A 24,991-nucleotide genomic window follows, 5' to 3' on the forward strand; every position below is an offset into this window, starting at 1 on the left:
GGGTTTCTTCTTTGCTACATAACAGGTCCCGTTTAGTAACTAAGCAATAACTTTCAACTGTAAATCAACTATGTGTCTGTTCTGTCACTCAGTTGTCTCTGACTCTTTCCAACCCCATGGACTGTAGCCCACCAGGCTCCTCTGTCCATGGGATTTCCCAGGCAAGAATACTGGAGTGGGTTGCCATTTCCTTCTTCAGGGGTTCTTCTCAACCCAGGGATTGAACCTGTGTCTCCTATGTCGGCAGTGGATTCTTTACCACTGCACCACCTGGGAAGTCCTGTCAATCAACTATACTCCAGTAATAAAGTCTGTTTAAAAACCTGTAGGCCTACTAAATTTATAACTTTTCAAAAAACAACAGATAAGGGAATTCCCTGATGGTCCAGTGGTTAGGACTCGGCCCTATCACAGCCTTGGCCTGGGTTCAATCCCTACTCCAGGAACTAAGATCCCACAAGCTGCACAGTCTGGCCAATAAAAATAAGTTTAAATTACATTTTTCTAGTTTACTACCCTGGGAAATTGTTCATCATAGTTATACCTAAGAAGGCACAACATGATGTTTCTGTGTACAGTCTATTCTAATAAATATGACTAATGATGGGAGAATACTGATAAATACGGTAATTGAGGGTCCTTCTTCCCCATTCACAGAGACACTTGCTGAAAGCTTTCCACTCCAGTCTCTGTGATTAATAAGACACTTGCTGGAAATTCCTAACAAAACCTAGGGATTCTATTGGCTCCACCAAAATGAACCGGATACTGCTTGAAAATCCTGGAATCAGAGTTTCAATCTCAACTTTACCCGTGCTTTCCATAATTCTTGACAGAAGTAGAGACGGGAGAACATGCTCCGTGCTAACAAGTTCTGAGCGATCTCCAACAAGGATGACAGTTTCTTCTGAAAAGAGATTAAATCCTTTCTAAGAAAGCATATTATACGTTCAGTTTTCCCAGACAGCCGAACAGCAACAAGCACAGTCCCCTCACTCGCACTGGATCTTACCCTCTGCTCTGGTGTCAGCAGCACCTTCGGAGGGGGCCTCGTGTCTGTCTCACAGATCCGCATGAGGCCAGATGCCACCACCTGGCTGGACAGGACAGCTGCTGGGATGCCCAGCCGTGTGGCTTGATCCCGCAAAGCAGAGCCTTAAAGACAGGACAAAATATAGAGACACCCAACAAAATCTACTACTGAAGGAGGCTGGTTAAATGCCTTCTCTTAAGCTCTGCTATGCTATGCTAAGTCACTTCAGTCGTGTCCGACTCTGTGCGACCCCGTCCCTGGGATTCTCCAGGCAAGAACACTGGAGTGGGTTGCCATTTCCTTCTCCAATGCATAAAAGTGAAAAGTGAAAGTGAAGTCGCTCAGTCGTGTCCGACTCTTCGGGACCCCAAGGACTGCAGCCTACCAGGCTCCTCCGTCCATGGGATTTTCCAGGCAAGAGTACTGGAGTGGGGTGCCATTGCCTTCTCTGTCTCTTAAGCTCTAGCACTATAGAAAACTGCCTTTTGAAGGGGAGAAGAGACCTGGGGGACACAACATATAAAAGTAAGGCAATGTCAGTGTGGTTGAAGCATCTCACGATGGTCTGGGGCCCCTGAAGCCCAGGGCTGCATACACATACACACATATTTGGACAATATGGGTGACACAAACAGGGCGCCTGGCAGATGGATTCTCTTTCTTTTAATTTAATTTTTGGCTGTGCTGGGTCTGTAATAAAGTACAGAAACTGAAAAAAGAAGTGGAGCCTGAAGATGTGACTGATTTGCTGCAACCTCATGATAAAGTTTGAAGGATGAGGAGCTGCTTCTTGTTTCTGAGCCAAGAAAGTGGTTTTTTAAGATTGAGTATAGTCCTTGGGAATATGCCGAGAAGACTGCTCAGATGACAACGAAGGATTTAGACTATTACAGAAACTTAGCTGATAAAGCAGAGGCAGGATCTGAAAAGACTGACTCCAACTTTGAAAGTTCTACTGTGGGTTAAATGCTATTACCCAGCATTGCAGGCCACAGAGGGAGAGAGTCTATGAAAGGAAGACACAGTGGACTTCACTGTTATCTTGTCTTAAGAAATGGCCACAACCACCCCAGCCTTCAGCAACTTCTGCCCTGATCAGTCAGCGGCCTCAACAGTGAGGGAAACTCTCTACCAATAACAGAGATTACGGCTCTCTGAGGGCTTAGACGATGGTTAACATTTTTAGCCATAAAGTCTTTTTAAAATTTTAGCAATAGAGTATTTTCTAATTCAGGTATGCACACTGTTCTTTTAGACATAATGCTGTTGCACACTTAGTAGATTACAGTGTCACGTAAATGTAACATTTTTATGCACCAGGAAATGAAAAAATCTGTGGGACTTGTTTGCCTGCAACACTGGCTTCCCAGCAATGGCCTGGGGCAGCCTTCATCTCCAGCTGCCTTCTGCACTTCCTTACCCAGCACGGCCTGTTCCCGCCACTTCCAGAAACGAGGACCGTATTTTTATCCCATCTTCCCAAGGGTAGGGTCACTTAGGTTCCTACTGCTCTGAGCCCGATGCACAGTCACTGTTTTTAAACAAGAGCCTCAAAACAAGCCCCAAGCAAGTCACAGAAAGTCGTTGTTGGTGACCACACATACAAGTAGAAAACCATTATCTGGGGGTATTTAAACACATCTGCCTGTTAGAAGCACATCAAAGTCACTTTACATACAGCTCTGCCATAACGCAATATATTAAGAAAACAAATCTATAACTCACCTATCAATGAACTAGAAAGGTCAGTGTGGGCGTCAGGACCATCACAATCAATCAACTGGCGGAGACACAGCTGGTCACAGGGAGGACCTTCTACCTAAAAACCAAACACCAAGAACTCCACTTTAAAATTCAAGCCGTGTCCTGAAGACAACCAAAGTGTACACGGTGCTTGCCTACTGTGCGATTCCCAAATAATCTGAGGTGAAAAAAAATTTTTTTTAAGGTGAAACTTACTGAAACCTTTGAGAATTACCAGACTCCTCTCTGAACTGTTCTACCTCCGAGTAGATAAATGCTCCTGATTACTTTTCTCACCTGGACAGCATTTAGTGGGTGCTCCTCCCAGATACTCACAAGTCTTGCCAGGTATCTCTTCATAAAGGTGATGCCTTTGAGAGGTTTGAAAACCTGCAACCCAAATGTGTTTACAAAGGTGAAGCCAACTGCCTCTCACCTCCAGAATGAGGTCACTCAGGTTTAGATGGCTTCTCAGGAGGCGCACGGCTGACTCTCTCACCTTCTGCTCCCCTTCCAGACTCAGTTTCTGCCTCTCGACCCTTCCCTCTAGGGAAGAAAATCAGTTTCACAAAAATTACAGCACTCCTTAAACACTCAGACAAGGAAACACTGTGACACGCTGTACCCCTGGAGGTGATGCACCCTGGAACCTTATGTCCATGGGACTCCTGCCAAAAACCTGCACAAACTTAATCTAACCCTAGGACATAATCAGACACACCCAACAGAGGGACACTCCTTCAAACGCCCAGGTCAGGAAGACCCAGTAACTGTCACCCACGCAGGGACCAAGGAGAAGGGAGTAACTGACACGTGGGAGTCTGGACAGAAAAAGCACTTTACGGGGAAAATTTATGAAATCCGAGCAAAGTCTAGTTTAGCTGGTTAGGATGTACCAAAGCTAGTTTCTTGGGATTGATCCTTTCAAAGATGTTAAGGTGACTCGGGTTGAGCGGAGCTGAACAATTACTGTCATCCAGGCTACTGGGGGGTGGGGGAGGTGAATCTTACGTCTCTCCCTTCTGCAACTGCCCCTCGTGACCGCACGTGGGACAGAGTGGATAGAGGGCTGCCAGAATGGGAAGCTCGGGTGAGCGTGGAGGGATCAGGGTTCCGGGATCACGATGAAGGGGGACGAGGATGGGCAGAAGGAGGTTCGGGGGGAAGGAGTCTTGGGGCCCGCGCCCACCTACCCAGCAGCTCGGCCCACGCTCTCCTGCGGACCCCAGGCCCCTGATCCAAGGCGGCGACCCGGGCCCCGGGGGCTGACATGTTGCGAACACAGCGCTGGGCCAGGGCTCTAGGGGTTCTGCCCGCGCTGCCCTCTCATTGGCTGCGGACAGACCCGAGCGCCCATTGGCTGGCAGCTGCCATGCCACACCCACCTCGGGGGCGGAGAGTCGGCGGCCATCTCGTCCGTGGCTGAGGCGGCCATCTTGCAGGTGGCGGGAGACCGCGGTCAGCAGTGTCTGTGGCATTTATTTAGGTCCGACTGAAGGCGGAGGTTAGCGGAGCTGTCAGACGGCACCACCGGGAGAAGACTGTGTCATCCTTTTTGCGTTATTCCTGTCGTGGTGACCAGAGCTGTGCGTGAGGAAACAACCGACAACCCCAAGTTCCGGAGACGCCAGAACCACGCCGCCTGTAGGGAACCGAGGAGAACGAATCTGCGCGCGGGACCCCGCGGAGCCTGGCGGCGGTACTGAGGCTGCCCCTCCCTCCTTTTCCCCAGACTTAAGCGAAGTGTCACCGCGAGGCCGCGCACGCCGGGGTCGCACAGCAGGGGTCTCCCACGTGAAGTCCCATTTCCAGCCCACCCCACACCCCGCCCCTCTCAAGAGGATGTGTGGAGGAGGACTGGAAATCCGGGCTTGTAACCGTGGTGACCAGCTCGTGTCCCGGAAAGTCTTGTTAGAGAGAAAGATGCTCCCAATATTCAGCCCACTTAGGAATTTACAGGGATTCAATGGGTATGTGCCTGGACTGGGCGCAGACACTGACATGCACCCCAGTCTCTGTGTCCAGGTTTTCAGGGAACGTAGTTTCCTCGGCCGTGAAGACGGGGTGACAGATGCCCTCAGACAGCGCTCACTGCCACCCGCTGAACCTTTTCCAGGTGGCTGGGATGTGTGTGCAGGCTGTGACCGCCTTGCACCACTCCTGCTGCCCGCGCCCCCCCCCCCCCCCCGTCATGGGGGCTGTTGAACTTGAGTAAACAAGGGTCCGAGGGAGGTGGGCCTTGTGGGTTGCAAAATGTGGCCAGGAGTCCTCCCCCTCTGTCTCTGTCCCTTCCATTTGGGCTGGTGATGACATGCGAGTGACATGATGCAAACAGGAGTTTGAAAGGAGCTCATGCTGAGAGGGAACCCTCCCAGTAACCCTCAAAAGAACATCCTGAGCCAGCCCACCAAGGACCAGACACATGGAGGAGAGGCAGCCGCTCAGCCAACAGTCCCTGGCCAGCTGCCTGCCCACTGCCAGAACCTGCAAATTAGGCCATCCAGCTGCCAGTGACCTGTAAACGGGACAAGGCTGGCTGACACCAGAACTGCCACAGGCACATGATCAGGCGCTAAGCACACAGCTGAGGAGGGGAGCACCCACGTGGCCTTGTAAGTACTGAGAAGACCTTGCCTCCAGGCCCAGTGAGCGGAACCCTGGCAGGTGCATGTCCCAAGTTATGCAGCTGGTTGAAAAGAGACTGGGGAGGCAAGGCAGGGCACAGAGGCGGGCAAGATGGACTCAGGCCATCATTCGGCAGTGGAACAGGGGCTTGACCACAGTGGTGGCCTTGAGGTGAAAATAAGTGATGAGATAGATTCCTGCTTCAAAGGTTGATCCCCAAGGTGAGGAGGAAGAGCAGAGTTTTCTAACCTGAGCCAGTGGGAATGTGGAGATACACATACATTATACACACAAACATCACACACATGCACATCATATTCACATACATTATACCATATACTTGTACATCATATGTGTACATGTATATCATACACACAAACGTCATATGCATGCATGCATTGACACCCCATATGCACATGTATGTATAACATACATATTCACATACACCATACACAGATGTCATATTCACATACATCATACCATATACTCGTGTATCATATGTATACACATGTTTTGTACACACAAGCACATCGTATGCATGCATACATTGAGATGCCGCATGCATACATTGAGATGCCATATGCGTACGTGTATACATCACACACACATACATCATATACACACATCACATACCTACCCACATACATCAGCTGAGAGGTGGCAACACTGGGAAGATGGTTGAGAGACAATAACAGGACAGGTCCAGAGTTCAAGTGTGAGTGTGTCAAATTCAAGATGACAGACCCTGTGTGGGGCTGCCAGGGAAGTAGGTTGTAGGAGCCTCAATACACACATGTACACACACCCCTCACACACACACCAGCGCTGCCCGTCACTGCCCATTGTGGCAGTCCTCACCCACCTTCTCCAAAGAAAGTGGAGAGCAGATACCCAGTCATTTGAAGCACGTCAAACATGCCACTGTTGTGACCCATGTGTCCCCTGTGCTGGATGGACCTGTGGGGAAGGGGCTGTAACCAAGCATTTCCAAAACATCGTTGGAGCCTGTGCCTTCCCATCGTCCGCTGATAGTCTATATTATTTAGGGGCTATTTTCCTTTAAATGTAGTTGTTTTTTTCCTTCTTCCTTCCTTTTTGGCTACCTTGGGTCCTCATTGCTGTGCAAAGGCTTTCTGTAGTTGCAGTGCTTGGGCTTCTCATTGCAGTGGCTTTTGTTGCAGAGCACAGGCTCGCCAAGTAATTGTGGCTCGCAGGTTCTAGAGCTTGCAGACTTCAGTAGTTGTACAAAGGCTTAGTTGCCCCAAGGCATGTGGGATCTTAGTTCCCAGAGCAGGGATTGAACTCAGACCCCCTGCATTGGTAGTGTGGAGTCTCAGCCACTGAACTACCAAGGAAGTCCCTGAGTGCATTTTATTTATTTTTTAAAATTATTTATTTATTTATTTAATTTTTGGTTGTTGTGGGTCTTTGTTGCTGCGAGCGGACTTTCTCTATTTGTGACAAGTGGGGGCTACTCATCTTTGCAGAGCTTGGGCCTCTCATTGTGGTGGCTTCTCTAGCTGTGGTGCGCAGGCCCTAGGCCCGCAGACTCAGTAGTTGAGGTGCATGGGCTTTAGTTGCTCCTCGCCATGTGGAATCTTCCCAGACTAGGAATCAAACCTGTGTCCCCTGCATTGGCAGGCAGATTCTTATCCGCTATACCACCAAGGAAGTCACCTGACTCCATTTTAAATGAGGTTTCTGTTAATTTTCACAACATAAAGAAATCCCAAATTTTGCAAATGACTGCCAGTGTCACCGGTGGGAAGCAAACAGTGTTCTTGAGTATTTTCTCAGCTACTCATCAGGAATCCAGAGAAAGCACCTCCATAAGCGCCCCTTCCTTGTCCCCTGGGCAGAACAGCCCTGTCTGCCTCCCCTCCATCGTAGTCTTGTGGGATTTCTCTCATCACCTTGGTTTAGCTCTGGGTCCCCACTTCCTGCTAGTACCAGCCTAGAAATCTGCAGCCATGCCCAGCCCCAGTGCCCTTCCCCCGGAGATGTGTTGGCTCCTTTTAGAGATCAAGCACAGCCCAGCTGAATCCAGCACCCCTGGGGATTCATGGCCTTTATCATTATCCCAGAATAAACCTAAAGCACAAACCACAGCCTCTCGAGTTTCAGCTTTTCCTCCCAGACCCCTGAGCCCTGCCTCTCTGCAAGGATGGTGACAGAGAAGGCATTCAGGGGCCTTGTTGCTCACAGCGTCCAGTATGCACAGATCCCCTGGGAGAAGCCGACCTGTTTTTCAGGCTGAAGTGGAATTCGGTGCAAGCTGAGAGTCTCTGCTTCCCTCACAACAGGTGAAGTGGCTCTACCTGTGTCTAGGGGAGTTAACTGGCCTTTCATCTCACGTTGTCTGACGTTTAACCTAGTTGCTTATATGCCTGACTCACTCTGACCTTTGTCTCTGAACTCTCAGCATGCTCTCAGTGTGGCACCCTGGAACCCTACACTATCCTCCTGGAGTCACGTACATGTATTCCACAAGGCACTTGGACTTCTGGCTCTGACTTTTTGGCGTCCAGGGGCCAAACCAGGATCCTTTAGTTTCTATTCTGCTAAAATGCTCACAGGTATAATTCCTGGATATTTTAACCTCTGGCCAGTGGCAGTCATGAGCCACCCACCCCTCTGATTGCTCTGCCCTGGCACGGACACTATCTGTAATTCCTTTAGAGCATCGGACACAGAGCGTGGGAAAAGCAAACATAACCAGTGGGGTTATGTAGCCATCAGTCCGTTTCCCACCTGCAGTGACAATGTTTCCCTGTGGCTGTTTGCCCCTGAGGACCTGGGGGATTTTTAGGGGGACCTGGTCAGGTTTTTCAAACTGGTCTTCAAGTCTCAAGACATGAACACCTAGGGCTCAGCAAATATGTGTGAATGAACAGCCTACACTATAAGATGAATATCTGGAGAGTGTGTTTGCTAGTCCAAGTACTGGTGGGCTAGTCACTGCACTAAAGGTTTCATTCTGACCCCAAGCACAGCCCATGGTGACTGACAGCCTTCCTCATGTACTAGACATGAAGGGTGAAGGACACGGCTTCAGGAGTGGGCTATTGCTGATTCCATCATTGTAGAAATGACTTGGATCCAATGCTTTCCCGGTTGGTTTCATGACTGACCCATCAGTTTCTGTTTCTTGTTGAGACTCTGAGCAGCTGGAAATACACTAAATTTTCGTTTCTAAAATCCAAGGGGCAACTTCAGGTTATGGAAGAACTAACATTTCTTCGACTCAGTTCTGTGTAGTGTTATTGGTGGACAAAGAGCTCCATGTTTTGACTTGAAAGCCACTATCTACTGGGATGAACCCCATTCCCATCTTAACCAGGCATTGTCTGCCCTCCCTCGATGTGCAGTTACCCACACGAGTTTTTATTAAAGTATGGGCAGGGCTTGGCGCTCCACCCAGGAAGGAAGTGATCACCTTGACTCTGACTTGTAACCACTGTGTGTGCCCACCAACCAGATCAGAACCCACTGCATCTGGTTGATCAGTTTTGGTCTGGTGGAGTCACTTCGTTGCCTTTTACTGACTTAGAAGCCGCACTTGCACTCCCAGGCTACACCTGACACCCCTGTCACTGCCACCACCCGCAGGCTGCTGCTGCTTGTCTGTGTCCATTTCTAGAGCTCATTTGGGACTTTTTTGGGAGATGTGAGAAAAGTAACCTGACAGGAAAAAAACAAAATGGTTTCTAGGAGCATTTCAAGAGCTGACTGATGCTTCTATTTCACAATTTGCTATGGCTAGAGGTACAAACCTTCAGATATTGAGATATGGAAGTAGAACCTAACTTAAACTTTTTTTTTTTTTTAATAAAACCCCAGTGTTGTAAATCTTGCTGGCTAAAGTGCACAGGGGTCCCTGAAAAAATAATGACAGATCAGAAATGGTCTTGTACCTTACATGGGTGATTGCAGGGCCCCTGGATCAGGTAGACATGAGTCATCACTGTGCCAAGTACAAATTGGCTTAACAGATCTTCAGGTAGTTATTTTCAGAAGATTTTATGAGCCCAATTATATGTCCTCGTGTCTAGAAAAGCACTAGAAGCACTGTGACATCTGCTTGTGACTAGCACCAAGCAAAATGTGTGCCTGATCACACATCCCCCTTCACTAAAATCATGTACATGATTCTGCTGCTTAGGAGCAGTTCTGTACAGCTATCTGATGCCGCCTCCTGGGTTGTAGTCCTCATTATACTCCAGATAAACTTAACTCACAGCTCTCATGGTGTACTTTTCTTTTTTCCCAGTGAACAACTAGGTCCTTACCAAGTCCTGTGCTCATCAAACAAGGCCCTCAGTTAGGGAAATTGTGGCCCTTTGAAGAAGTACCCAGAAAGGTACTTTTGCTACAACCCAAGCACCTTCCAGTTAGAGTCTTTGCCACTTTCTGCCCTGGGGCCAGGGTGCCCCTTGTGAGAGGCTCGTGCCAGCAGGAGGCAGGGGGGTGGCTCTGCCTAAGGTAGGAGCAGTGACCATAACTTCCAGTGAGTTGGTAGTGGTCTGAATGGAAGACTTTACCAGCACAGAGTCTGAAATCACCCCTTGTGTGGGAGCATGGGGAACAGCCACATGGGGGAGGACAGCTCTGTGTCCTGTGAGTCTGGGCCTTACCTCACCACTGTCTGGAAACTCCCCACTGTGGCAAGACACACCTGGAGGTTCTCCCTGACCTGTACTGACAACCAGGGGTGGGGGTTCCGGTGGGTGAAGATTAGACAGAAGATCGGGTCTTAGCTGTCATGCAGGATATTTCCTTGCAGCACAGGGACTCTAGTAGTGTACAGGCTTCATTGCTCTGCATGTGGAATCTTAGTTCCCTGACCAGGGATCAAACCTGTGTCCCCTGCATTGCAAAGTGGACTCTTAACCACCAGACCAGCAGGGAAGTCCCTAGGCAGGAAGATGAACTGGAGTCCAAGTGCTTGCAGTTCTTGGAGCCCCTGGGCTCCACCTTCACAGTGGTGGCACTGTGGTTTCTGCCTGCATAAGCGCCCAGAACCAGGAAAGCTGTGACAGTGCCCAGCTATTGGATGCCCAAACTTGTATGATTGATTCATCTGTACAAACTGCTTTTTTTGGAAAATGAAAATGCCAGATGGGGTTATCTGGGAGTAGGGTCCTGGGGGGCCGCCTCCGCACACCCCAAGTCTTCAATGAGGTGACATAGCAACTCTGCTGTGATTTCTGTCTTCAGCTGTTGAGAATTCCCAGGAACTTTCCAGTCCCAAGTTACACTACAGACCTGAGAGAATCGCCAGCATGGAGAAATTCAGGAATCTGTAGGCCATGTGCTGCCCAGGATGGGGACCGTCGCCTTTCTTGCCTCACCTCCCAGTGAATTTTGGCCATGTCAGTCGGACCCAGTGCAACCAGGGCGAAGAGCCCGCGGGGGCGCCTTTGAGCCGGTGCCCCCGGCCACGGACGGGAGCGCTGCACCGCGTTCCACGGAGACGCCAGAGCTGTCAACACTGGCGCGTGTCTACCCCCTGGAAAAGGGACACAAGTGCTTCCTACCGCGGGTCTTCCTGGCTCTCCTCACGGAGTGGTGACTCCCGAGGTGACTTGGCCAGCTGGCTCTGCAGCACCGCCTGCCCCTCCGGGAGTCACTGGCCTCCGGCTCCCCTGCAGTCACCGCGATGAGGCTTGGGCGGGATGTTGGCCTGACACGCGTGTGAGAGCCTGGTGTGGGTTCGCGGGCCGGACGGGGAGGACCGCGTCTCCCCGATCCCGGCCTGTCCATCCCCGCCTCAGGCCCAGCTCCGCGCCCTATCCCGCCTGCCCACCCCCTCCGCTGGACGCCCTTCCCTCCCCCTCTCCGCCCTCCTCCCTTCCGCGGCTTCACCTGCGGCCGCTCGCGCTGGGCGGGGCCGGGCGATGACAAAGCAGCGGCCGGTGGCGCGGGATCCGCCCCCCGCGCTTCGCGGGCGCGCCGGCCTCGGCGCGGCTGTTATGGAAACCGGCCGGGCGCGCAGGCGGCGATGATGGGGCGGCCATGGCCCGGGCCGGCAGCTCCAGCGGCGACGCGGCCGCGGGCGAGCGGGCCGGGGGCGCGGGGCGCTCCGAGCCGTGGGAGCTGTCCCTGGAGGAAGTGCTGAAGGCGTACGAGCAGCCCATCAACGAGGAGCAGGCGTGGGCCGTCTGCTTCCAGTGCTGCCGCGGGCTGCGGGGCGCGCCGGGCGGCCGGCGGCGCATCCGGGACACGGCGGACATCCTCCTGCGCAGGGACGGCTCGGTCAGCGCGCGGCGGGAGTCCGGAGCGGCGGGTGAGGCCGGGGACGGAGGCGCGGGGGGGCGGGGGGCGGCGCCCGTGGCGTGGAGGGGCTGTGACCCTCCGTCCCTCCCTCTGCCGGACCTGGCCTCGGACCCGGCTCCCCCTTTGCCGCGCCTTCTCTCCGCGGAACCCGCCGACCTCTCCCACTTCCGCGCCCCCTCTGTCGTACTGGGGGCCCTCCTCCGGCTTCTCTCTACCGGACTGGAAGGCCCTCCCTCTCTCCCTTTTCTGGGTTGGGAGCCCACCAACTCTCCGCTGGAGCTCGGACCTCTGCCCCTCGGCCCTGCTTGTCCTCGCTCCCTCTCGCTGACATGAAAGTCACTCTCTCTTTCCTGGACCCCCTCCCCCCACCCCGACACACACACCTGGAACCTATCTTACCATCAGGGCCAGTGCTGCCTGGAGAGGAGAGGGGCTTTGGCTCCTTGGGCGAGGACGTTCCGCAGGGAGACCGGACTCTGCTCTCCTGCCCGCTCTCCCCACCCCGTCTGCTTCCTTCTGCTCTGGGAGTCGGTCCCACCCAGTGACTGGTGGTGTGGATCGGTGTTGGACTGGTATTTAGGCAAGAAAGGAAACGTGTTTTCCTTGGGCTCTATTTTGTGGGTCTGCCGATTTGAGAAAGGAAAATGTAAGATTTGGGAACAGCTTGCTTAGTGTTCGACTCTTTTAACCATGAGCAATAGTCAACAATGAAGCCCTTGAAAGATATTTGAAATCTTCAGAGAATGATGAGTTTAAGTGATTTTTAGCCTCTTTAAGAAAAAAGTTTTCTTCCCTGGAGAACCAGAGTGCCAGTGCCGAGCATGTGATGATACTACCCCTAAAAGGGATATCCTTGGGGAAGTGCACGCCCGGCTGTGTGTGCTGGAGAGGTGGGTTTGCAGAAATCCATGCGATGGGCCAGGCCAAAGCCAACCAGAAGGACAGTTCCTTTGATAACCGGGCAGTCTGCTGAGTGCTTGCCCCTCCTGGGACCATCAGGATTCTTCCACAAGCTCCCATCTCATCTGTGTGTCCTGTTCCCACCTCCCTAACACTGCAGTTGGATGACAGTTGAGAGTTGCTCTATTTGCACAAAAAGCTCTAATATATTTGACAGGAGAAAATAATAAGAACTGGATTCAAATGGTACTGTTTCCATTATGCACGCAGGTAGTCTGAGGCTCAGGCTTCCCTGTCACACGGGAAGGGTTAGGATCTGTGTACACCGTCCTCACAGGTGGCTCGTCTGACCTGTGGGCCCTGGAGTCTGTATGTTCACAAAGAGCTTTTCTCTCACGACTGTATTTCCTCCTTAAAAGACCTTCCCTGTGCCCCTGCTCATCCCTGGAGACAAACAACATAACCCAGGGACTGGCTTCTGCCACTGCAGAACAGGACTGTAAGGGCCTGGGTGGTCTGACTCTCTGATTTAGAAGGTGGGGAACTGAGGCGGAGAGTAGTTAAGTGTTCTGCTGCCAGTCCCACCAGGTGGTTAGAGGAGGTTGTAGAGGAGTCAGTATTGTCCACATGGACCATGATGGCCATCCTCTGGGGTGGTGGTCTTCTGGACCTGTCCACCTCTTTTGTCCGCCGCTTCTTCCTGGTCCCTACAGACCCAGAAGCACTGACCTGTACTGGGAGGTCCTAGCCTGTGACACAGGAGCCCAATTTCATTTTCCATTAGATACGATCTTTGGTTTATGTCAATAAGCATGTCTCGTAAAGGTGGATGAGGTTTGTGACTTGCTGCCTCTTTAAAGATTGAAAAATAGACTACCATGAACTTTCTCTTCTGTCCTTGTCAAGCTTTCATCAATCAGCTGAAACTTTCGGCCAACTGTCTCCTGTAGGTAGCTAACCCAGCCTTTCTCTGGGACTTGGATGCTTAGTGAATTCTCTGAAAGAAGTGTGCTGTGATAGCCATCAAGAAAAAGGTCACATGGGCCCTCAGTTCCCATCCCCCCTCATGAAGTTTTGGTAAAGCTAGGCATTAAGTCAGTGTTTAAGGTAATGGTAAAGAAAGCAACAACCAAGTACTTCCCCAGCAGTCCAGTGGTTGAGACTCCAGGATTTCATTGCAGGGGGCACAGGTTTGAGCCAAAAGAAAAAAAAATTCAACAACCAAATTAAACTTTACTTGGGGAGGATGAACAATATTAGGACATGAGCTGGAATACTTCCCACTCTCTGTTACTTGGGGAAAGCCAACTTGAGTAAACTTTCTGATCTCAACTTCTTCATAACTGCTTGGAAGCCCCATTTCTTCAAGTGGGAAAAATGGAAAAAAACATGTTAAGTTATTTTTAGGAGGCTATTATTAAAACTTCTTGATAGGCAAAGGTCTTGGTTTTTGGTTAATTAAGGCAAGAAAGTCCATCAGGTAGCACATGCGCTGACCATTCCCTGAGACAAAGCTCTTTCCTTCCATGCAGCGTGGTCGTGGTCAGTTTCAGCGGCATTTGTCCACCTGATGCCTCCAGGACAGGCCCCGCAGAACACTGGCTGCTCCCAAAGTGATGCTTGGCTGCCTCCTCACTTGAGACCTGCCCGCCCAGCCGACATCTGCAGGGGAAACAGACATACTTTTCTCTTCGCACAGGCTCTCCACCCTGAAAGCCCCGGGCAGGCGGAGGGTGGATGCAGGGCTTCCACAGGGCTGTGCCTCCTTTCACCTCCAGCCTTCTCTGTTCTTATGTGAATCCACACACTGCCCTACTTTTCCGTGTGTGTTTGTTTTTTTGTCAGTTTTGATGCTAAAATTTTTCACAAGACCCATTCTTCACGCCTGGGTGCCTCACGTGACCCGTCCACCAGGTCATACCTGCATCTGCAGCCCTCCCTCCTTTCCTGCCTGTAGTTCTGCGGCCCCGCTGCCACCCCCCAGACACCGGCCACCTGTTGCCGCCCACCGCTACCTGGAGGCAAGACCTTCCCAGTCTACCTCCTTGGTGGTCCTGTGTCATGACCTCCGTTCTTCACCTCTTTACCTCCAGCTCAGCAGCTGGAGTTAGGGTGAAGTTTAGGGGCCCCCTTTCCTCCCCCATATACTGGGGTGAGAGTGGCACGTACCAGGGGACAGGGGAGGACTGATGAGGGAATGTTAGTGTGAGGCCCATGTCCACGCTGGGCCCAAGGATCTGTGCACGCAGCAGACACATGTACACACACGGACACACAGACACATGGACACATAAACATGTGGACATGTGGTGCTGTCGCCGCCACTGCTGCTGTTTTTCTGTGCTGCTGGCACCATGTGTGTAAGTGGGGCTGTCCATTCCCGTGGGAGGCACCCTTTCTCCCGGCCCTGGGTGTCCCCTCCCAGAAGCTGAAGTGGGACCCCCGGTGTTCCGGGCAGCCCTGCGTGTCCTGTGGGCTCTGGGCCCTCATGCTGGACTTGCTGGGCCTCACTGGCAGGTGGCCTCCTAAGTGACCAGGGTTGCCTGTATCTTTTAAATGGCTTTCCTCACAGTGGGGTGTGCAGTGATGTGGGGAGAGCTTGGGATGGCTGCAGAGCTGGGAGGCTCCCCCTGGAAGACAGCACACATCCCGAACAGAGCAGCCAGGGCTTTCCCTTGTGGCTCTCGTCTCCTATTTCTTAGCCCTCTCTGAAGCTGCTGGTGCCACTCGCCCTGGCTGTCCCCCAGCTCACCACTGCAGGCCCTTTGCTCCTGTGAGGATCACCCAGGAAGACATGGTGTGGGGCTGCAGCGGCTCCACCTTGTCATTGAGGGAGATGGGGGCTTGCTTTGCAGCCTGCAGCCCGCTGTCACATTCACACCTCTGACGGGGAGGCAGGGCTATGCACCCGTCATGCAGACAAGGAAACTGAAGTTGAGGAAGGCAGAGCAACCATGCAGTCACCAGCGGGGAGACGGGGCAGGGCTGGGGAGTGGGCTTGGCTGGCTTGCGCCCACCCCCTGCCTGACCTTGGGAAGTTATTCAGGCCTCTGGGTGCTTCAGTTTCAGTCTCTGTAGAATGGGGCTTTGCTAGCAGCTGCCCCAGAGGTCATGTGGGTGTCTGTGGAGCCTTGGGACATGCTGGCCCGGGTGCATGCCCCGTGAGCACCTCACCCAGGCATCAAGGAGGCTGTGCTGAGCCCAGGGTACCTGTGCACATCACTGCCTCAGCTCCACCAGGAATGTTCAGTGAGAGAATACCCACAGGGGTGTTCAGTGAGTGCCAAGTTCGTGGGTGTCCACTCGAGCATTTCCCCCGGGGATTGGAGAATGCAAGCAAGTGGAGTGGTTTAAAAAATCAGGGTTACCGAGGGAGCAAATTACACAAACTTACTGCTTATTACAAATTTACCCTTGTAAAGCCATGATAATTCCTTGGCCTTAAGGTCATCTGAGTAACAACTGAACCTCCATCTGGACCCCAAGACAGAGCTCTGTCTTGGGTCTCCCTGGGGCTTGACTCGCTTCCTGGGCCTTGCTGCTGGATAGGAAACCACACCCATGGTGATGTGTGAGTTTATGGCAGAAACAAGCTGGAGGAGGAAGGACACACCGCTAACACAGGGCGCCTTTGACCCCTGTGCTGAACAAACAGCTTCCGGGTTTGGAGCACGTGTCTCCTCTTGGCTTCAGGCGGCATCATGCTTTCACCAGCTCCTCTGTCGAGTGAAGAAGTGAGGAGTGGAGAGGGGAGGCCAGGGCTCCTTCCTGTGCTGACCCCAAGCCCAGAGGGTCTCTGGGAGGATGTCCTCAGCCTGAGCCGTCATCAGTGGACAATCACCCCCCCGCATCCTAGCAGGTCACTGTATCCACGTCCCCCTGTTCTCTGCGGTCAGGGAGGCAGGATGCCAGGGTCCTTACTCATCACAGTGCTTCTCACCCCCAGCCCTGCAGGAGGGGGAGAGGCTGCTTAGCACCCCATCCCACCACCCCCTGCTGGGCACGGGGAAGCACTGCCCCAGAGATTCCAGACTGCGGAGTCCTCACAGAGCTCTTCCACAAACGAAGCCTGTTTCCTGTACTATGACAGGGTCATCTCAAAGGAAACGCCCTCACTTCTTGACTTCTTGTCTTTTGTTGTTTCCCAGAAGAAACCGAAACAACTTTCCACCCCAGCACATATTGGGGAGGGTGTCCTTTTGGGTGTGGGTGGTGAGGACGCCAGGGAAACCAGGTGGCTGTGTCTAGCTCCCACCTCACCGTGCATCAGTAGAGCCTTGCATCTGTCTCGGTCTCCCTGCTCTTCCCCAGGGAGCAGTTGGCTTGTAAATAAGTATGAGCTAGTGTGCAGGATGCCAGGTGAGCAGCTTGTTATGTCAAGCTTATGTCAAAGTTATGTTGACTCCAGGTGTTCTGGGAGCTCGGGAGGGTGCACCTGGAGTCTGGCTATGGCTGGTGAGGCTCCCAGCTCCACCATTCCTTAGCTGTGTGGTCTTGGTAAACCCTGTCTGTCTCTAAGCTGCAGCTGCCTCATCTGTGCAGAGGGAGCCGTGGCCCTGAACTTTGCAGCAAAGCACTGGGCACAGGGCCACTGCAGGGCTCCTTCCTCTGCACAGCCCAAAGTTTCCCCAAGCCCATGCGACTTTAAATAGGGTTGGGTTGGTGAAAACTCCCCTCCACACCATGCTGGGTTTGTAAAGGGTTCTGAAGGGTTGGCCGCCCCCTGCCCCTTTATAGCAAGGTAACTCGGGGCGCCAGCCCCTCCATTTCTCCCACTTTCCACGGTCTCTGTCCTTCACAGCTACGGACTTTTTACTGAACCCTCAATACAGGCCAAGGTATATGCCCAGGTGCTTACTATTCCATCAACGCCACTGATGGTGGGAGTGCAGTGTTTTAATGGGAAAGTGTTTTCATGGCTCAGCCCTACGCAAACTCCCTTCATCCCTGGCAATCTTCCTGTCTCTTGATGGCATTTGGAAAATATTTGCAGAGTTAGCAGGTTCACTCAGTGGAGAATGTCATAGTTTGTGTTTTTATCCACCTCAATTAAGGCAGCTGAAATTCATACCCTCCCACAGCTCTCTCTGTGTGCTTTATTCAAGCAAGGCTGTGGAAGGAGGTGGGTTTCCTGTCTTTGCAGGCTGGCCTCTTGGAAGGCTGGAGGGTGACTCAGGCAGTGACTGGAGCATGGATTCTGGGGTCCCCCAGCCTGGCCGCAGGCAGCACCACCACTTACTAGCTGTGATACCTTGGGGCACATAAGCTCATCCCCTAGAGCCTCTGTTTCCTTATCTGTGAAATGGGTACCAGGACCATCGACCTCCCTATACTGGCTGTGCAAGTGCTTGTAAACATGCCAGCTCAGTGCCATGTTTAATAATAAAAGGCCCACAGCCAAATTCAGCACCTGGGCAGTCTGTGTGTCTGGCTGAGGTGCTGACAGTTGGGAGAAATCCCCAGTGCCAGAGGTGCAGCCAGATGGCAACTTACCCGCATGGCTGCTGGGAACCCTGCAGCAGAGCCTGCCCTCCCCACTGCACCCGGCTTTCTCATCTGACTCTGGTTTGGGAGTGCATGGCTCCCCATGGCACCCAAGTTTCTCATCTGATTCTGAGTTGGGGGTGTGTGGTTCCCCACTGCACCCAGGTTTCCCATCTGACTGAGCTGGGGGTATGCCGCTTCCCACTGTAAGGCCTTTCCTCGGGCCTGGCTGACCTGAGCTGCCCCCTTGACCCTTCCTCTCCCCTTTCACTCTTGCCCCCTGCCTGCTTCCCCAGGGGGTGGGATGGGCTTTGAGGTCCTGTAGGCTGCTCCTGTCTGAGTGGTCACTTCGGGGCATGACTGCTGTGCAGGGCGGGACCATCTGCCCCAGGGCAGGGCCACATGGCTCGCCTGGCATCCGGCGCAGAGCTGGGTCTCATCAGTGTCTATCCAGCGACTGATGGCTTGGTGCCCTGGTTTCTGGTGGAGATCTTGAGAGATGGGCTGCGTGTTCCTGGGGGGGGTAAGTGGGGGGCCGGCCCAGGGGATGCTGAACCTTGTCTTGACTGCTGCCTGTCTTCTCTTGCAGAGCCCACAACAATGGTGTCACCGGCCAGCTCGGAAGCCCAGGTACTTTAAAAACAAAATTTAAATGTACTTGATCCAAAGTGAACAGTTAGGCCTGTTGCATGCTGTAAATTAGAAGCACATACAGTTGTGCTTCTAGAAGGACCGGGAGATAGTGAAGCCTGGCATGCTGTCGTCCATGGGGTCACAGAGAGCTGGACATGACTGGGCGGCTGAACAACGGCAGTTGTACAGTTGCTTCTCTGAGGCAGGATGTGGATAAGTGTTCAGTGGCTTAGTGGAACGGCTTGTGGGGAGACGATGCCTGAAAACAGGCAGGGCGGGGAAGCCCATACACACAGTGAAGTGGGGTGGACTCGGGGGGTCTGAAACGTGGGGTCTCCCCTGTGACTCCCGGGCTCCTGGAGGTGCCTCCCACAGACCAGAGGGAAGAGGGGGCAAAGGTGATGTGGTCTCCCTGGTCAGAGCGTTGGGCAGGCCTGGGGCTGGGGGACAAACAGGAAAAGCAGCCCGTCCCCCGTGTCCCTGAGCTCCCCCCAGTACCTCATCCCTAGGACCCTTATCTGTGTCTCCTGTCCCATTGGCCTGCCCCCAGGTGGTTTGTCCTGAATTTGACGTTTATTCCACTGCTTTATAAAAAATGGTTTTGTGTAAATACATATTTATATGTTAAACACAGTGTTATAGAAAGGGGGTGGGCACAGCTGTTGGTCTGCTGTGAAAGTGAAAGTCACTCAGTCATGTCCAGTTCTTTGTGACCCGATGGACTGTGTAGCCCACCAGACTCCTCTGTCCATGGGATTTCCCAGGCAAGAATACTGGAGTGGGTTGCCATGCCCCCCTCCAGGGGATCTTCCTGACCCAGGGATCAAACCAGGTCTCCTGCATTGTAGGCAGATTCTTTACTGTCTGAGCCACAAGGGAAACCCATTGGTCTGTCACGGAGGATTTTTACAAACAATAATAAAACCATCCCAAAGTTTCTTAATTGTGTCAGTGTTAAAGTACACCCTCTGGCCGGGCAGATGCCCTGCTGTTTACACAACACGAGTTCCCAGGGGTTGCTCAGCGTCCTGGAACCTGAGTAAGAAAAAGCCTAGCCCTGTTTTCAGGACGCGTCCATCTCACTGCTGTGTGCGGTTCCTGCTGCCAGGCTGCCCTGCCCCACAGCCCCAAGTGAATTTGTGTTCCCCACCCCTGTTCCACTTGTGTTCCCTACTGTCATCAGTCTTGAAAACACTTACAAAGAACCTTGTATATAGGCTCGGGAATCGACGTGGGGGCCCCAGGAAGTTGGTCAGGGCAGCCTCCTGGCCTGTGTGCTGACATTCTCACTCTGGCCCTTCAGTGGCTCGGGCTGGTCCCTGGGTCTCCAATGCCTGGTGCCCACACTGCCAGGGGCAGGGGGGCTCAGGGTTCTGCCTAGACTTTTCCCTGGGGGGAAGCCAGTGTCTCTCCAGTGTCTGGGGCCGGGGCCGCTCTCAAGAGGCTTGCAGTAGAGTTAACTGATGTGAGGCCAGCACAGGCCAGAGACCAGAACCAGGGAAGGCAGGCCCAGCAGGGGAGCTGTGTGCTGCACTGGAGCCAGGAAGCTTTGGTGCTGGGCCTTCTGCCTGCCCGGCCGGAGGGGTAGAGTGGTCTCCTTCAGAGAGAGAGGGTCACCCTGGGGTCAGCGGGGGCTGTGGGGCAAAGCTGGGGTGAGGTGGAGTTCACTCTGCTTTTTTGTAAAAATGATTTTATTTATTTATTTTCGGCTGTGCTGGGTCTTTATTGACGTGTGGGCTTTTCTCTGGTTGTGGAGAACGGGAGCTACTCTTTGCTGTGGTTCATGGGCTTCTCATTGCGGTGACTTCTCTTGTTGTGGAGCCTGGGCTCGAAAGCACAGGCTCAGTAGCTGTGCCACTCGGGCTTAGCTGCTCTGCAGCACATGGGATCTGCCCAGACCAGGGATCGAACCTGCCACGTCGCCTGCATTGGCAGGCGGATTCTTCACCCCTGAGCCACCAGGGTAGCTCCATCTCTGTCTTCTTCCTGCATCCACCTCTGGGTCAAGAAAGGATCAGTGAGAACTTGTGTGACGTGAGGTCCTTGCCCGCCCAGCAGTCCCAAGGGGCTGCCCCAGGGACTCCACTGGCCAGAGCAGACCCTTCACTCACCTTTCAGGCCTGGTTGACCATCAAGCCTTTGACTCCTGATTCTGGGGTGTGACTTGTAGCCCAGCTGGCCCTCCTCCTGAGGCAGAGATAAGGTGCCTCCAGGCTGGGAGTGTTATTGACTTTCATTGGAACTTCGCTCCCACGGGGCCTCACCCTCCCCAGGTGTCCCCGAGCCAGGCAGACCCCGCTAAACTTCCCTTCAGACTCAGGGCATCTCAGGAGGTGCTTCTGTGGACAGAGAAGGCCTGTTCTTGTGCCCTGCCCTCTGCCCAGCGCTGACTGTCTCACTTCTCTTCAGCTCTGCTCTGACCCCTTCCCTTGGAGTCTGGGGGTGACGTCACAGGAAACGTCACTCTGGTCACAGGAGAGACCAGAGAGGCCCAGAGGCCAGGTGGCCTGAACATGCCTGGCGAGGGTGTGGCTCCACCCAGGGCACAAGGTCGGGGCACAGGCTGCAGGCTGACCCCACCGCCAGGCCAGCACGGCCCCCCTTCCTGAGGCAGGCAGGTGACTGGTGTTTGCCCCACCTGTGAGGGTCTTGAGACTAGTGGCAAGGTTGAGTGGCAAAGAGCTGTTGTCATTTTGGTGTGTGTGTATCTCTTGTACTGAGTCGTGAAAGGAAACCATTAACGCCCTTTCAAACACATAGTGCTGTTAGCACTGGAAGCAGCTTCCTCATTCTTTGTGCCACTGGCTGTCATCGAACCACTTCCCCCAGCACCTCCCTCGAGCAGACCCAAGGCTGTGGGGCACAGACATTACAGAACCCAGAACCCGGATCTGAAATGCTAATGGTGGTCCCTGAAAGCTCAATTCCCTAGGGGCTAAGTAACACCAAAAGCAGAGTTAAGAGGTCTGGAGTGCAGGACTCATCTCTAATGTGCTAATCCGCTTTTTAAAACCTTGTTGTGGAGAAAGAATTTTGAACTTATGCAAAGCCAGCAGAATAGCTTGGTGGCCCCACACGAGGCTCCAACAGCAAAGGACTGACTCACCTATTCCCTGCAGCGCCCCCCACCTGCCTGCTGGTGACCCCCACCCCCTCTCCCTACACAGGTACAGTTATCTTTTAGGTTTTTCTCTTTCAGGTTAAATTCACATACATTGAAATTTACATGCAGCTGAAAATACTTGAGGGGGTCTCACTTTTTGTGAGTTCCAGCGTCAAGCTTTGTATGTGTCATAAAACATACTGTCATTGCACATGAAAAGCTAATGCTTCCTTAGGTTGCCTCTCTGTCTTTTTCTAAACACTTTTGTTGGGGGTAAACTGTACATCTGGTGAGCTCTGACTGGTGTGTAAGCAATACCACACACACCTTTCCCAACATGCTTCCCCCGACCCCCAACCCCTGGGAGCCAGGGGCCTGCCCTCTGGGCTGTGGACTGCTTCTGTCTTGTCTAGAGCTCCAGAGTCCTCGCTCTGGGTGGTGCTAGGGGTTCAGGGCTGTGCACGGCTGACTAGTATCCCGCGGATCACTGCCCCACTCTGGACCTGACCTTTGTGGATTCCCCTACAGGGATTTCCGGTTTTCCTCTCTCTTGGTGAAACCCCCCAGAGGAGCTGCAGTTCAGCAGTAAAGAATGTCTTGATTATAAGAACCTGCCACGCAGTTTTCCACGGTGGCTGTGCTGCTGGAGAGCACCGTGTTTCCTGGTGGGGGCGGTGATGCACCCCTCAGAGGACAGCTGCTGTCCCATTTCACCAGTAGAACCCACACGATGGTGACCTCCTGCAGCGGCTAGGACGCAGCCCACCCCCATCCCACCCCCACCCCTGCCCTATGTGCCCGCCCTGCCCTGGCCTAACACCAGGGCCCTGTCCTGCAGGTGGTGCAGTCGCTGGGCTTCGCCATCTACCGCGCGCTGGACTGGGGGCTGGCCGAGCACGAGGAGCGGGAGCTCAGCCCGCAGCTGGAGCGGCTCATCGACCTCATGGCCAACAGCGACTGCGATGATGACGGCGGTGGCGGGACGGCCGACGAAGGATACGGGGGTCCCGAGGAGGAGGAGGAGGCAGAGGGCGGCCCCCGCACCGTGCGCACCTTCGCGCAGGCTATGCGCCTGTGCGCCGCGCGCCTGACCGAGCCCCGGGGCGCACAGACCCACTACCAGGCCGTGTGCCGCGCGCTCTTCGTGGAGACGCTGGAACTGCGCGCCTTCCTCGCCAGGGTCCGAGAGGCCAAGGAGGTGAGCCGAGGGAGCGGCCCAGGCCGGAGGACCACGTATCTGCCCGGAGTCAAGGGTGGTGGGTGGGGCCGGCCGAGCGAGGGGTGGGGTCCTGGAGGCGCAGAGGTGGGGCAGGTGGGCAGGGCCCGGCCCTGTCCCCGCCTAGTTCCTTCTGTCCCTCCGCCTGTCCACAGTGGGTGTCCACTCTGTGCCAGACGGTCCTGAACACTTTGTAGGATTTAGCTTAATCCTCAGTGTCCTGCTTACCTGGCTTTGCACAGGAGGGACCAGAGGCTCAGAAATTCACAAACTGGTGCCTTTACCCATGACCTCACTCGTGTTGTCTCTAAGTCAGTCCTTAGCTTCCCTGGTCCTCATGTTTACATCTGCAAAAGGGACTGTGTCTCCAGGTCTCCTGTCCCAGAGCTGGTTCCTTCTGAAAACAGGGAGCAGAGGTGCCAACATGTTGGAGCTTTGGGGAGGTGGGCAGTTCAGTGAGGGGTCACTCGTCCAGGTGTTTGTCCCTGGGTGACAGTCCGACATTCCTCTCCATCTCCAACCACCACCACCCCCCACCCCCGCCGTGGTTTTCACCTATTTCCCAGTTGAGCAGCTGGAGGTGCTAAGAGGTCGTGTTCTCACCCCAGGTCACAGCTAGTATGGAGCAGAAGGGCCTGACCGGCTCCCGGCTGGCATTCTCCCCACAGCTGTTCTGCCGCTTCATGGTCTCAAAGTCAGGAGGTGACAGTCTTTGCTCAACTCTCACAGCCTCTCCCTTGGAGGGAACTGAGGTGTTTCGTTGAAATGGGGTTCACAGCCCACAGGGACCCCTGCCTTCCACCAACATTTCACAGATGAGGAGAAAAAATGGAGACTTTGGAGAGGTCAGGAGGTACTTTTGGAATTAACCAATGCTGATCCCTGATTTTACCCTGACCCTTGATGGCGTGTGTCTCCTTCCTGCCCAGCTTCCCTGGGCCTGGGCCTGAGCAGACTCTCAGGGTTGGGATCTCAGGGGCCTGGGATCCAGAGCAGGACAGGGCAGATGCTGCTTGGGTCACTTGGCCTCGTCTGCAGCCCACTAGTAGCCCAAAGTGTGTGGTCCTTCTGCCCACCCGCTGCCCCCCAGCCCTGTCCCCTGTCTTCCCTCCCACTCCTGCTCAGCATCTCAGAGATGTCCTGCCAGTGCTTTAATTGTGGCTTCCCCTAATGCTTGTCTGTTTTTCCTTTTGTTTTGATTGGACTCTAGAGGATGGGTGGGGACTGTGTCTGAAACTTACGCCCCACTAGGGAGATGTCCGTTCTGGTTTTTCCGAGTCGGCCTTCAGAGCATTGTCTTCTTGGAGCCGCTGCTCTTGCTGTAGCAGCCTCTTCAGGTCCACTGCCGAGTGGATCCTCCCTGGAAGACAAGTTCCTCTTTTTCTTGAGGACCCTCCTGTTTCCTGACTCTTCAGGGTCACTGTGTGGTTCCTCTTTGGGGAAAGATTTCTTCCTCTTGGGAGGAACTCCATAGCCAGCTGTCTCTTCAAGGTCACCACTAACCGGCTCCTCCTTGGAAAGCATTTCTTTTCCTTGAGTTTGAGAAGGAGACAGATGGGTCTTCCATTCCATCCTCCCGAGGAGCCTCTTGGGCTTCTGTTTTTCCTTCTTTGGGGTCTTTTACTTGTCTCCTCACGCTCCTGTGTGGCACTAAGGATCCTAATGATTTTCAGTTGCCTGGCTGTTGCTGAGGTCAGTTCCTTGGCCAGGCAATAAAAGCTCTTTCTTTAGGTGTAAACAGCTCTAGACTTCAAGCAGTTGACCCAGGAGAAGTCAGCAGACTGGAGAAGGCAGTGAGAAACAGGCTACTGGCAGTGTGTGGCTGGGCTGGCACTGGGAGCAGAAACAGCCTGCTCAGGGGCAGTAGAGCTGCTCCAGAAAGGACAGGAGACCCACCTTCATGCCCTTTGTCCACAGAGATGCAGGTCACACCCAGCTCTATTTTTAGAACCACACACCTTGTGCTTCTCAGAGACTT

General features: G+C 53.6%; 2 protein-coding genes across 15 annotated transcripts in view; one reads left to right on the forward strand and one right to left on the reverse strand.

The window, feature by feature from the left end:
* Positions 1 to 4,089, reverse strand: part of FANCA (FA complementation group A) — a 37,858-nt gene extending 33,769 nt beyond the window's left edge. For all 11 annotated transcript variants that reach the window (XR_009692351.1, XR_009692352.1, XR_009692350.1 and 8 more), the window contains exons 1-5: positions 3,970 to 4,089; positions 3,213 to 3,322; positions 2,759 to 2,852; positions 1,013 to 1,155; positions 812 to 907 (exon numbers count right to left, since the gene is read on the reverse strand). Coding sequence is in view for 8 of the 11 variants with exons in the window: in XM_061138386.1 (XP_060994369.1) it covers positions 812 to 907; positions 1,013 to 1,155; positions 2,759 to 2,852; positions 3,213 to 3,322; positions 3,970 to 4,048 (522 nt within the window). In the remaining 3 variants the exon portion in view is untranslated. The remainder of the gene's footprint in view (positions 1 to 811; positions 908 to 1,012; positions 1,156 to 2,758; positions 2,853 to 3,212; positions 3,323 to 3,969) is intronic.
* Positions 4,090 to 4,359: 270 nt separating this feature from the next.
* Positions 4,360 to 24,991, forward strand: part of SPIRE2 (spire type actin nucleation factor 2) — a 33,587-nt gene continuing 12,955 nt past the window's right edge. For 2 of the 4 annotated variants that reach the window (XM_061138391.1, XM_061138392.1), the window contains exons 1-3: positions 11,417 to 11,687; positions 18,651 to 18,691; positions 22,636 to 22,995. In XM_061138391.1, the coding sequence (XP_060994374.1) occupies positions 11,417 to 11,687; positions 18,651 to 18,691; positions 22,636 to 22,995 (672 nt within the window). Of the gene's footprint in view, positions 4,476 to 11,416; positions 11,688 to 14,109; positions 14,492 to 18,650; positions 18,692 to 22,635; positions 22,996 to 24,991 lie in introns of those variants that run through there. The other 2 variants (XM_061138393.1, XM_061138394.1) reach the window with 2 other exon arrangements.

Source organism: Dama dama, chromosome 4 (assembly GCF_033118175.1).
Source record: "Dama dama isolate Ldn47 chromosome 4, ASM3311817v1, whole genome shotgun sequence".
Lineage (NCBI taxonomy): Eukaryota > Metazoa > Chordata > Mammalia > Artiodactyla > Cervidae > Dama > Dama dama.